At 50.6% G+C, this 13,277-nt stretch overlaps 1 protein-coding gene across 2 annotated transcripts in view; it reads left to right on the forward strand.

The window, feature by feature from the left end:
* nfatc4 (nuclear factor of activated T cells 4) overlaps positions 1 to 10,383 on the forward strand; it is a 15,962-nt gene extending 5,579 nt beyond the window's left edge. For both annotated transcript variants that reach the window (XM_030364473.1, XM_030364472.1), the window contains exons 3-13: positions 287 to 820; positions 926 to 1,101; positions 1,479 to 1,641; positions 3,191 to 3,291; positions 3,643 to 3,744; positions 5,039 to 5,226; positions 6,287 to 6,427; positions 7,745 to 7,800; positions 8,014 to 8,140; positions 8,524 to 9,322; positions 10,108 to 10,383. In XM_030364473.1, coding sequence (XP_030220333.1) covers positions 287 to 820; positions 926 to 1,101; positions 1,479 to 1,641; positions 3,191 to 3,291; positions 3,643 to 3,744; positions 5,039 to 5,226; positions 6,287 to 6,427; positions 7,745 to 7,800; positions 8,014 to 8,140; positions 8,524 to 9,322; positions 10,108 to 10,114 — 2,394 coding nt within the window. In that variant the 3' untranslated portion in view covers positions 10,115 to 10,383. The remainder of the gene's footprint in view (positions 1 to 286; positions 821 to 925; positions 1,102 to 1,478; positions 1,642 to 3,190; positions 3,292 to 3,642; positions 3,745 to 5,038; positions 5,227 to 6,286; positions 6,428 to 7,744; positions 7,801 to 8,013; positions 8,141 to 8,523; positions 9,323 to 10,107) is intronic.
* Positions 10,384 to 13,277: the final 2,894 nt, after the last annotated feature.

The following is a 13,277-nucleotide window of genomic DNA, read 5'->3' on the forward strand; positions in this document are numbered from 1 at the left end:
TTTGCAGCTCTTACATCTTATCTACAGTCTCTTTAAGGCGGACGATGAGAGAGCCCTATCTGTGTGTTGTCTACAGCGGCGGCGGTCGCGGCGGGAGTCGGGCTAGATCCATCCTACCAGAGTGAACTTACTAAACAATTGTTCACCTTTAAGTCAAACAAATCTTAGCGAGTCAACAGAAAAATGAATTCCCCAGGCATCTGCCTTCCAGTGCAGTGATTGGACGCTCTCTGTTCGGCGCAGAAAGCTGATTGGTCCCTCACCCACTCAACCCTCCCCCCTACAGCTGTCGGAGTCCCGTGTGATGGAGTGCCCCAGCATCCAGATCACCACCATCTCCCAGGACGATGACCCCGCCCCGCCGGGCTCCCGCTACTGGGACACGGGCGGCGGCGGCGGCGGCGGCGGCGGCAGCTGGGACCGCGAGCGCCTCTACCTCCCCCTGCTGGACCCCTTCTCCTACCGCGACGGCACCCCCGGCTCCCTCAGCCCGAGCCCCGCCTCCAGCCCCTCCTCCCGGGGGTGGCTAAGCCCCGCCTCCAGCTGCGACTCCCTGCTGGTGGAGGAGGACGACCTGAGCGAGAGCGCCGTGCACCTGGTGCTCTCGCCCTCCTCGCGGCCCACCTCGCCGGGGGGCAAGAAGCGGCGCAACACGCCCCTGGGGGGGTCGCCCTGCGCCTCCCGCCGCGGCAGCTACTCCTCCGAGGAGCCGCACGCCGCCGGCCCGGACGGCCACGACTCCGCCCCTCTGTCTCAAGCCCCGCCCCTGGGCTGCGAGCTCAGCATCCCGCAGAAGACGAGGAAGACGTCGCTGGAGCAGGTGAACGCCGCCGCAACGTCACGTGTAGTTCCGCCGACCGTGCGCCGTCGGGGCGTCGTCGGCGGGTGGTCTCACGCTGTCGCTCGTTGTGCTTCACTCACGCAGCTCTCCAGCAGGGAGGTGGACCCGGAGCCGGCTCCAGGCCACAGCGCCCCCTGCCCGGTGCCGGAGGAACACCAGTCCAGGAGAGAGCCTCCCTCCGTGGGCATGGACTACCTGTCGGTGCCCCCGGCTCTGGGCTGGGGCCGGACCCGCGCCAGCGCGCACAGCCCGCTCTTCAGGTCAGCCCGCCGGAGAGGATGGTTGATTATATGCAGATATAGATAGATAGATCATTTTGATAATCCCTGACAGGAAATGACAGTGTCACTGCAGCCTCAAGACAGACCGTCTTCGCACATTTCCTCCGATAGCTTTATTCGATTGGTGTACTTTTATTTTTTTATTTTTAAAATACAATAAATAGATACTCAAATGAAGTGCAACGTTAGTTTTGTGCATTGTAAAACCTTACAGCAGCTCGTATACTAGACTTCCTGTATCTCTCGGTTTTGCATACAGTTGACTAAATGATTTACTGAGATAGACTTTTGGGTACACAAATACAAGATAACTATCCGATATAGAAAATGTGTTTAATTAAATTCGTTCATTTTAGGACTAATGCCCTGCCCCCGCTCGATTGGCCGCTGCCCTCCCAGTTCGACCAATACGAGCTGCGCATGGAGGTGCAGCCCCGCCCACACCACAGGGCTCACTATGAGACGGAGGGCAGCCGAGGGGCGGTCAAGGCTGCTCCCGCAGGCCACCCGGTGGTGAAGGTAGGGTACTACACCTCAGTGCTTAAAGTGTAATTCCGGCGAAAATTGAACCCGGGGTCTTTTCCGGCATGAAGACCCATAAAGTAAGCCATGGCCATGGCCTACCGGTAAGGCACAGACTTTGAAAACAGTCTTTTTTAATAAACTCCCGGTAAGCTAACTAAGTTCTTCATGCTTCGTTTAATTTGTAGGGACCCTAGTCATGCTACTGCAGAGGTTTCGTAGTATTTTGAGCAATATTAGTGGTTAAAAGATGTCAATTTGGAAGTGTTCACACCGCCCCTAGCTAATAACATGGACGCATGTTACTTTGCTCCGGGCATTCGCGAGCAAGCTCTAAACTCGATTGTCAACGAAAAACAGTGTCTGGAGGGCCTATTTCATGGGTCTTCATGCCGGGAGAGACCCTGGGTCCAAGTTTCGCCGGAATTACACTTTAAAGCTAGGGGAGGCTGATTTTGAAAGTATCTCCGAGGCCTACATTCCCCTCGAAAGACAATCCTCCAAAATACTTGACTAACTCGCTACTCACATAGAGAGTAAAGTATTTTATAATCACATAATGTGATTTTATCCGCTGTGATTTGATGTTAGAGTTATGTTGATTAGATTTGAAAGAAAAATAATCTCAAGAACAGGGTACTCTGAAAGAGAAAACCATGAGATTGAGCCAACAAGAGGGAAAAGTTCAAGTTCCTTCTTGGTGTCTTTAAGGAACGTTTAGACCTTTAGATGGCAGCAGACTCTCGCAGGTCTGGTATCAAGGGGCAGTGAGAAAAGACAAGGCACTTTTCTGTTCCCTTCTTAAATGTGACGCACCTCATATTTGGATCCACTTTGGCAAGAAACACTCACTTGTGGTCCAAGAACACAAGGCCAACGAACAATCAATTATTTTGAGAATTAACCGCAACTGGCAAAAATTGATAAATGATGTCTTCTGGCAACCTTGTATCAACTTGTTCAAGACAACAGCAGGCTGCCAGTGCAGTCAACGCTTGAACTACATAGATAATCGTGTCGAAGGGGGGATTTGATTTGACAACATTACCGAGTGTTGCGACAGCTGTTACTCTTTGTGTTTGAATTGCTCCTCTTATGTAGTGTGCTTTGACGGGCATAACCATTCTGCAGTGTACAAATCTGGTTCCCTATTATGGTGCTCTACTTTACACCCATAATGCGCCATGAAAGAGCTGTCCAACTGATGCCCACTTATAACCGAACTTCGTCCCATGATCCATAGCGGTTTTAATTTTCCAATCAAGATGGTCGGCACTTACTGATATTTTATGCAAAGCTGACCTCTACCGCGTTGGCAGTCGTTATGTGATAAGGACATGTCACAACGCTCAGTTCGTCAGGTGCCTAATTAGTGTCCCATTTCCCACTGAACTTGTTTTATAGTGTTCCAAAAGCCAAAAGAAACACAGCCTCAGATTGTCAACAAATGTCCTCCCCATTGTGTGTGTGTGTTTGTGTGTGTTTGTCTGTCTGAGTGTGTGTATGTTTGGTGTGTATGTGTGTGTGTGCGTGTGTGTTCTTACAGCTGTGTGGCTATACAGACCGGAAGCCTCTGTCACTGCAGGTGTTTGTTGGAACAGCTGATGACCGATCAATCAGGCCTCATCCCTTCTATCAGATACACAGGTAAGGGCGTGTGTCTTTCTCTAAGCATCAAAGAAGATAACATAAGTAGATGCAAGTAAAAAGGTATTATGTGTGTCTTTGTATAGATTGCATGTTTGTAGCACAGGATTTAGTCTAAAAAATGCTATGTGCTGCCTTGGGATTCATTAGGGCTGTTTCCCAGTTCCCATCTGAGAACAGTGGTTTTAATTGCGATGTAAGTGCTTTAGAAATTTATTTAAGAAAGAAAAAACAGACGAGGAAAACACGAGCAACAATTATCCTTAAAATTGCAATTATTTTTGTGTAGTCTATAAGTTGCATATAACTATATATATGTAGAATGGGTTTTCTTTGTCTCATCCATTTTAGGGTCACGGGGAAAATGGTGGGAACGGCAAGTCAGGAGAGTGTCCAGGCTGGAACCAAGATCCTGGACATCCCCCTCAGCCCTGAGTCCAGCATGACTGCACTGTAAGAGAGAGGGGGGGAGGGAGAGAGAGGGGGGGGGGGAGAGAGAGAGAGGGAGAGAGAGAGGGGGGAGGGAGAGAGAGGGGGGGGGGGGAGAGAGGGGGGGGGGGGGGAGAGAGAGAGAGAGAGGGAGAGAGAGAGGGGAGAGAGAGGGGGGGGGAGAGAGAGAGAGGGGAGAGAGAGGGGGGGGGGAGAAAGAGGGGGGGAGAGAGAGAGAGAGGGAGAGAGAGAGGGGAGAGAGAGGGGGGGAGAGAGAGAGAGGGGAGAGAGAGGGGGGGGGAGAGAGAGGGGGGGGAGAAAGAGGGGGGAGAGAGAGGGGGGCTGAGAGAGGGAGGGAGAGAGAAAGAGAGGGGGGGAGAGAGAGAGGGGGGAGGAGAGAAAGAGAGAGGGGGGGAGAGAGAGAGGGAGAGAGAGAGCGAGAGAGGGGGGGGGGAGAGGGGGGGGAGAGAGAGAGAGGGGGAGAGAGAGAGAGGGGGAGAGAGAGAAAGAGAGAGGGGGTAGAGAGAAAGAGAGCGAGACAGAAAGAGAGAGAGTGAGAGAGACATACAGGGAGAGAGACAGAAAGAGAGAGAGAGAGAGAGAGAGAGAGAGAGAGAGAGAGAGAGAGAGAGAGAGAGAGAGAGAGGAGAGAGAGAGAGAGAGAGAGAGAGAGAGAGAGAACATTTGAGTGAGATGAGAGAGAGAGAGAGAGAGAGAGAGAGAGAGAGAGAGAGAGAGAGAGAGAGAGAGAGAGAGAGAGAGAGAGAGAGAGAGAGAGAGAGAGAGAGAGAGAGAGAGAGAGAGAGAGAGAGAGAGAGAGAGAGAGAGAACATTTGAGTGAGATGAGAGAGATGAGTCAGTGGGTGAGAGAGAATTCCCCCATAGTGTTTTGGAAACCTAACGGATTGTATGTAATCTGGTAACTGTGTTGAACGATGTGCAAGGCAATGCTGACGTAGAACATATAGAATTTGCATCTGACATTAAACGAAAATCCTCATACTGGTTTATTAACAATAGATACACAGACAATACATGCAAGTGTTTTGAAAAAATCATGGTCTGCAACATCAACTCCATTCCTGTATAAAGCAATCATGACCATTGATATCATTGTTCCTATTTGGACCAATGGAGACAAAACACTGGACCAATTACATAAAGGATCTTACTCTTTTTGTTGCAGAAGGCCATTTTCCCGCACAGCTTATATTGTTTTTGGCTGTGTGGACAAGGAGGAGTATGTTAAAAAAGGCTTTTTTCAAAGCCTTGAGAAGGTTTAAAGTTGAACTCCCAGGTGTGTGTGTGTGTCTCTAAGCATCGACTGCGCAGGGATTCTGAAGCTGAGGAACTCGGACATCGAGCTGAGGAAAGGGGAGACCGACGTGGGGAGGAAGAACACGCGCGTCCGGCTGGTATTCCGAACTCATCTGCCTCTGGCGCCCTCTGCTGGCGCTCCCGGGCGAGTGCTGGCCTTACAGGTGGCCTCGCTGCCGATTGAATGCTGTAAGTCCCCTGTCTTGAAGGCATGGATGTGCCTGCTTGTATTTTTTGCTTTGTATTTAGTTCTTCAAAGATCAATGCTTGTTCAGGGGCTTTAGCCGTTAACTGCTGACCGAAGGGTGTCCGTTGTGCGTCTTCATTCGACGCAGGGGGTTTTCAGCTCAGTACAATGTAATCCCTCCATGGCGAACAGGGATAAGTAACCCTAATCCTAACCCTAACCACTACTACCCTAACCCTAACCACTTCTACCCTAACCCTAAACCCTAACCCTAACCCCAACCACTTCTACCCTAACCCTTGGCTTTCCCTGGGCTTCAGACAGCGCCGTGGAGGGGTTTGAAAGGGAGTTGAGACCCCCTGCGCCAAATGAAGACGCACTAGGGCCCCGTTCACACGAAGCCGAAACGGGCGAAACCGTTACGGTTTCGATCTATCCGGTTTCGAAGTATCTCCGTAAAGACGAAGCCAAGCGAAACCGGGTAGATCTGTAGAAACGCTGTAGTACACATTCCAGGCCCATAAGGGGCGCCTCTTCTTGTACAGAAATCCAGAAGAAATGAAATAAGAAGAAGAGGCGAGCATGCGCATAAAGGCTGCCCTTATGCGCATGCTCGCATGTGATTTCTGAGACTCCGCGGGCTTAAGAGACATTGGCTAGGAGGTCGAGGGGTGGGGCGATGACGTCATGGTTTGCGGTTTCAGTCGGTTTCAGGCGTACACACGAATCCAAAACGAAACCGGGTAGATTTGAAACCACCTCCGACGGTGGTTTCAGAAGTTTGCGGTTTCGGTCAGCGGATTCGCCGGCTTCGTGTGTACGGAAGGCCGAACCGTACAAGACCTTTGCGGTTTCGCCATGAAATCGGCTTCGTGTGAACGGGGCCTAGGACACCCTTTGCGTCAGCAGTTGACGCCAAAAGACCAAAACAAGCGTCGATTTTTGACGAACTCGGAGTGAGACTGTGTTGTTTGTGACGTAGCTTTGTGGCGCGAAAATGTAACAATCACTCACTCACTCTCCTGTCATGGCGTGGTCTGTGTCTCTCGATCGCCCCCTCAGCCCAGCGCTCGGCCCAGGAGCTGCCCGTCATCGAGTCGGTTAGCCTGACTTCCTGTTGTGTGGAGGGAGGGGAGGAGCTACTGCTGAGTGGCACCAACTTCCTGCCCATCTCCAGAGTCCTCTTCATGGAGAGAGGGACAGGTACATGACGGATGAGGGAGAAGAGATAACACGAGAGAGAGAGAGTGAGTGAGAGAGAGAGTGAGAGAGAGAGAGAGAGAGAGAGTGAGAGAGAGAGAGAGAGAGAGAGAGAGAGAGAGAGAGAGAGAGAGAGAGAGAGAGAGAGAGAGAGAGAGAGAGAGAGAGAGAGAGAGAGAGAGAGAGAGGGAGGGAGGGAGGGAGGGAGGGAGGGAGAGAGAGAGAGAGAGAGAGAGAGAGAGATGGAGAGAGAGACAGAGAGAGAGAGAGAGAGAGAGAGAGAGAGAGGGAGAGGGACGGAGAGAGAGAGAGAGAGAGTGAGAGAGAGAGAGACGCAGAGACAGAGAGAGAGAGAGACATAACAAGCAAGAGAGATTGAGCGAAAGAGAGAGAGAGAGAGAGAGGGAGAGACAGAGAGAGGGAGAGAGAGATAACGAGTGAGTGAGAAAGAGAGCGAGAGAGAAAGAGAGCGAGAGAGAGGGACGGAGAGACAGAGAGAGAGTTGGAGAGACGGAGCCAGAGAAGGAAAGAGATAGACAGAGAGCGTGAAATGTGTGTGTTTGTGTGTCTATGGATGTGTGTTTGTGTTACCATCAACAATGTAATCACAAAAAAAAAATGCACTATTGAGTCACACAAATTCTTACATTTGTTGACATCACATTACATTCATCAAAGAGGTATTATGGTAAAGGGGAAACAGTTCCAGCTCATTTAAGTTAATTAAATTAGGCATACCCTTATTAACATCATGAGATACATCTGTTTTCGCCTACTATTACACGTCTGTGATAAAGGTAGATTCCTTTATCGAAAAGCAGCCTTATGGGTTATTTGGGTGGGTAAACCTTCTAGAAGCTTTATGTATCCCAAAGCCCTTGTTGCGAGTCTGAAATGCTCTGTGGTGGCAGGCTTTCTTAAGAGTCCTCCGCATTCAGCCCAGAGATGCAGCCCTTGTTCAGACATATCTGAAGGACGCAACCGGTGTATGCTTCATAACCTTCGGTCCCCCAAAGGCCAACAGCAAGGCATGCATCTCCCCACTGTATTTAAAAAAGTTCAATTAATAACAATTAAAATGTTTCTTATGAAAATATATATTTATTTAAATTATTAGATGTTCAATACATCTAGGAAAGTCAGCATTTGATTATCAGAATGATCATGAATTAGTTAAATTAGAAGAAGAATAGCTAGCGTTCCAAGCTAGCGAGGAAAGCTAACAAGGTGAACAAGGTATTCAAACCTTTTCCTCACTGAAGCCCAGTAGTAGGGCTCAAACCATTCAGCAGCTCTTACTTCTGTTCTCCCTCCCCCCAGACGGCAAGTTACAATGGGAAGAAGAGGCCCGTGTTGACCGCGAAAATAGCAATGAGGTGAGTGTGTTTGTGTGTGTGTCTGCGAGTGTGTGATTGCGTGTGTGCGCGTGTGTGTGAATGTTTGAGTGTGTGTGTGAGAGAGATATGAGGTATCCCCCGCGACATATGGTCAACAGCCAAATCTATAACCGATGACAAATCTGGTGGCTGAGCACATGCACAAACGTAAATCCCTGTTTGCTCAGGTGTCCGTGTGGCTTTCCTCTGCAGGGGCTCTTGTGTGTTCGGGTTCCCGCCTACAGCGACCGGTCCGTCAGTCGGCCCGTGGCCGTCTGTCTGTACGTCTCCAACGGCAAGCGGAAGCGCAGCAGCACACACTGTTTCAAGTACATTCCCAGTGAGTGTCCGGCTGGCGACCATGTGTCTCCTGTTAAGATGTTCTGTTTTCTGTTGCTAGTGGAGTCACGGTGCTTCGTCCGTTGAGGAGCTATGCTCACAGACAACTGAAAACGTGTGTGTGGTAAACAAGAATAAGGCAATTATTGAGGACATATTGGGTTATGGATGTTCACGAAAGGGGTTACAATGCATAATAATAAGTAAGTATAAGTATAAATAAAAAAAAAGTTTTTTATTATTTTATATCAGAAAGGTATTATAATGTTAGATTAATCAAGCTTTATTTCTAGAGTTGATAACGCAAAATGTGTGCTGTATGAATATGAACACGGTCTAATTCAATATTTGACCCGATCTAATTAATGACATTTCTCCCTGCAGTCATGTTCAAAGAGGAGGAGTCTCTGCGGCCCCGCCCCCTGGCCCTGGCCCCGCCCCCGGCCCCGCCCCTGGACGGGCTGTGTCCTATGGAGAGCTCCATGGAGAAGGCGGACGGGCCCCCCCGGCCCCCGCGAGGGGACCCCACGTCGGAGGACGCCCTGCTGGGCTTCCACCTGCCGCCCTACCCCTCGGCCTACTCCTCCCCGCTCTACCCGGTCGCGCTGGGCCCGCACGACGAGTACTTCCCCCGGCCCGACGCCCGGCCCGACGACCCGGGGGGGGGGCGACGGCGGCGGCAGCGGCGGCGGCGGCGGCGGCGGCGGCAGCGGCGGCGGCGGCGGCGGCCCCCTCGCCGAGCGGCACCCCGGCTTCGAGAGCCTGGAGCTAGGCTTCACCGAGCTGCTGCCGCCGCGGTACCCCCACGGCGGGCGGGGGGCGCGGCCGCCCTCGCCCTCGCCGTGGCTGGACTCGCCGTACCTCTCGTCCTCGCCGTCGCCCTCCCACTCGTCCTCGCTCAGCCCCTTCCCGGCCGGCAGCCCCCTCTCCGGCTCCCCACTGCCCCCCCCCGGGCCGCACTACCCGGCCTACGGCCAGCAGGAGGCGCCCCCCTCGCCCCCCAGCTCCTCCTACCAGGACTTCTACTACCCGCCCCCGTACTCCCACTACGACGGGGGCTGCTGGGACCCCCCCCCGGGGAGGGGCGTGGCGCCCGGGGGGGGGCGCTGGGCGGAGGGCTCCTCCCCCTTCCCAGGCTCCTCCCCCTCCACCGCCGCCATGCACCACATCACCCTGGAGGAAGGTGAGACCCCGCCCCCTGGGAGGGACTGGGCCCCGACCGGCTGAACAGGGGAGGAACGAGGAAGGGGGAGGGATGGAGGGAGGGAGGGAGGGAGGGAGGGAGGGATATGGAAGGATGGATGGAAGGATGGATGGATGGATGGATGGATGGATGGATGGATGGATGGATGGATGGATGGATGGATGGGTTGGTGGATGGATGCAAGAGTAGGAGTAAATTAGATCATGTTGGCTATTGACAACAGGGGACATTTCATAGCGGTTGGTGGAAAACCAGGACATTTTAGCGCCCTTTGGCTTTTGTCGGGACTCAGGACACGCATCTCAAAATTGGGTCCAGATGTCCCGGAAAAACTGGGACATCTGGTCACCCTATCACAAGGGATAAAAAAGTGTGGCAAGCGACTCTGCAAAAATGTGCGTTTGCCAACAACGCGCAGACAATGACGCTAAACTTTGATGTCAAGTAGGGGGCCACAAAATATCATCCCGCGGGCCTCAATTGGCCCCCGGGCCGCGAGTTTGAGACCCCTGATGAAGATGGATTGAGATATGGGTGGTTTGATGGATGAATGGATGACAAAGGGACAGACGGATGGATGAATGGATGGGTAGTGGATGGTGAACATGTATGGATGGAGAACCTATGGCGAGACGGATGGATTGATGTATGAATGAATGACGTACGGAGGGATGAGCAGAGAGTGAATAGGTGAAGAGTAGGCAGAAAGGACGGATGGGCGCATCCCGTCTCACCTTTCCCCCTGTTCTCCTTTCCTTCGGCAGTGAATGAGTTCATCGGGGAGGACATCCAGTCGTTTGGGTCGGAGTGCCAGATGGACAACCATCCTCACTGAGTCGGCACCTCTGTCCCCCTCACTATGCGACGCCACACCCTGCACGCCATATTAAGATGCTTTGATCCAGTTAAAGGTAATACGGAAATGGGACAATCATGAGCAAATTGTTTTGATGCGTGATTTGAGAACCACAGTGAACACTCATGGTTTTATAAAGGGCAAGCAATGTTTTTAAAGATATAAATTATACAAAGAAAACAAACCTTTTGGAAGTCAGTGTGTCTTTCTTTCTTTTCCGGGGTCACAATGCTTTGGGGAAAAAAAAAAAGCGTGAAACTACTACTAATCCCTTGGTCACAGTTTCAATTACTCAACCCCCCCTGACCCCTACGCCGTCAGTAAGGTAAGGAAAGCCTCTTCGACCCAGATCGGACGGAGCAGAAGCCTTGAGAAGGAACCCAAATGAGGGATAAGGCTGGGATAAGATGAGGTCGGCCTAGCTCAGGAGGTAGAGCGGGCTGGTAACAGGAAGGTTGCTAGTTCGAGTGTCGAGTCGTCCCTGAGCATGACACCCGACCCTGACTGCTCCTGACGAGCTGGCTGTCGCCTAGCATGGTTGACGCCGCCGTCGGTGTGTCAATGTGTGGGTTAACCGTTGTAAGTCGCTTTGGTTAAGAAGCGTCTGCTAAATGTAAATAGCTTCATCCTTTAAGGGAGACAGCAAGGAGGGCAAAATGTTCCAAAGGGGCATACATGATAGGGTTATGGTATGGACTATTGACTATTGCCACTTTCCTTCCTCAATGTTTCCATACGGGAAGACATTTTTTGAGTTCTATTCATTGTTGCTTTGGTTTTTTGTCCTAAACCTACCTCTGATCCGAAACTCAACGGAGCCCACAACCAACCAATTCCAATAAAAAAAGGTCATAAAAGGGTTGGGATAGTAATGAGTGGACCCTAACGCAGAATTCTTGGAACACCTTCACTTTCCTATTTGAGTAGGATTTACAATGCCTGTATGAGTAATGTTCTGTCCACAGCAGAAAGGATTGGGCAACACTGATCCAACAAAGACTACTCACAGTGACTAAGCCAACAGTGAAACTGAGGGCAATCCAGGCAAATGTTATGCAGCTGGAGAAGTGGCATTGTCCAACTTTGTACGCAATGATATGTTTCGTTAGCACGTCATGTAATGTCAAAATCAGAACCATTTAGAGTGACCTTGGACACTTCACTTCTGTGGTTGGTTCTGAAGTAAGAAATGAAGAAAAAAACTGAAGATCCAAAAGTATAGCATATTTTCGTTTACGTTATGAGACGGTTCCATGTAGAATAGATGTGGATTCAATGTAGAGTCCGTCCTATTTTGGAGTGACTTGTTTTATTCGTCAATTACAAACACTTCATTCAGTGTATTTCAAAGGCTGCCAGCATGACAAGCGCCTTGAACAGCCATTAAACAGGGATGACAAAAAGCCTATAAATAAATCACAGACGAAACAGAGACGCCCTGAGGACAGCAGCACTGTATGTTTGGTGGACCGTTTTATGGGCCTATATGGTTCAACACGGCCATACATGGGAATGTCAGGAGGGAACTGGTATGGGACGCGCAGGGACAGGTCGGAGAAAGAGTCCTGGTGAAAAGCAGCAGTCAGAGTTCGTTTGCCCAAAAGTTAGAATTTGGAATACAAAAGCCGCAATTTCAAAGCTGTTGGTCCCGATGACATCAACTCTTCCACCTCTGCCCCCCCCCCCCCCCCCCCTCCCAACACACACACACACACACACACACACACACACACACACACACACACACACACACACACACACACACACACACACACACACACACACACGCACACACCTCGTCCATTTGGCATGCTCACTGTGGGGTCATTGTGTTCGGTTTGTGTTCAGAAAAGGCTTCCGCACACATGGAAAGTTCTGGGAAGGTAAAAGGGATGGCACTGAGGGAGTGTTGTGTTATGAAGCAAACAAAGCATGTCATTTTAATCTTCGCAACATCCGTGGATTGAGTGTAAAGATGAGATGTGGGGCCAACCGTACGGCAGCCATCGAAGGAACACATTTCTTTAATTGTTTTTAACTGCAAAATAAAATCACTGGAGAGGAAATGTTGTACGACGGCGACGCAGAGAGAACCATAGCGGTTTGCACAGGCCACCGCTGCTTTAGTTTTTTACTGCCGACATTAACACAACATCCAGATCATGACACTGTGGTCTGAGCGCACACCAGCAATATAACCCATGGAAGCCACAAAACCTCGACTGCAAGCGAGTGTGACACACCACTCCTCTAAAGCGTGTGGTTTGGAGTATTTGGTTTCAGAACGCACCCATTGCTTGGCCTTGTGCAACAAGGGAGTCAGAGCAGAAGCAAACTGCTGTTTCATGGTGGATTCCCCGTCATGGTCTCCAGCCTGTTGACTCAGGCTCTGTTACTTAATGGACAAAAAACAGCCCCGTTGTGGGGGGTTGGCTGTCTTTGAGCGCACACAAACACACTCATGCGCGCGCACACGCATCCACACGCATGCACACGCACATAAACGCACGCATGCGCACACATACACATGCACACACACGCACGCATTCACACACGTGTCCACACACACACACATGCTTGCACGCACACGCACACACACATGCACACACACACGCAAGTACACATACACTTTGTGTGAGTTGTGCGTTCTGTCTTGAAAGGGTGAGCAACTCAGGATGTATGGAGTTGGGGGAAGGAGGGGGCTTGTTTAAAATGAAGTTAGTAAAAATGTATAACAGAGAGTCTGTCTCAGTATGTCTAAAAGTACCTTAAGTGATCAGTGCAGCGTACAATTACAATTTCTTTATAACAGAAGAAACAATATTGGTCATTTTAATTCGAGTAACCTTAAAGAATGCTGAATTACTTAGTACTTTCTATCATTTACATCGGGGACAGCTTCTCCATTTGTCTGTATAAAACCTACACCTGCTTTGTTTAACGGTTTTTGTATCGGCTGTTGCAAGATATGTAAAGTTGGGAGGTTTGCAACTGAGGAAGGTGTTAGTTTCATTTGTGTTTCAAGTGAACTTGCCGTTTTACGATGATTCATAACGCAAACATAAAAAAACACATTGC

This window comes from Gadus morhua, chromosome 8 (assembly GCF_902167405.1).
Source record: "Gadus morhua chromosome 8, gadMor3.0, whole genome shotgun sequence".
Lineage (NCBI taxonomy): Eukaryota > Metazoa > Chordata > Actinopteri > Gadiformes > Gadidae > Gadus > Gadus morhua.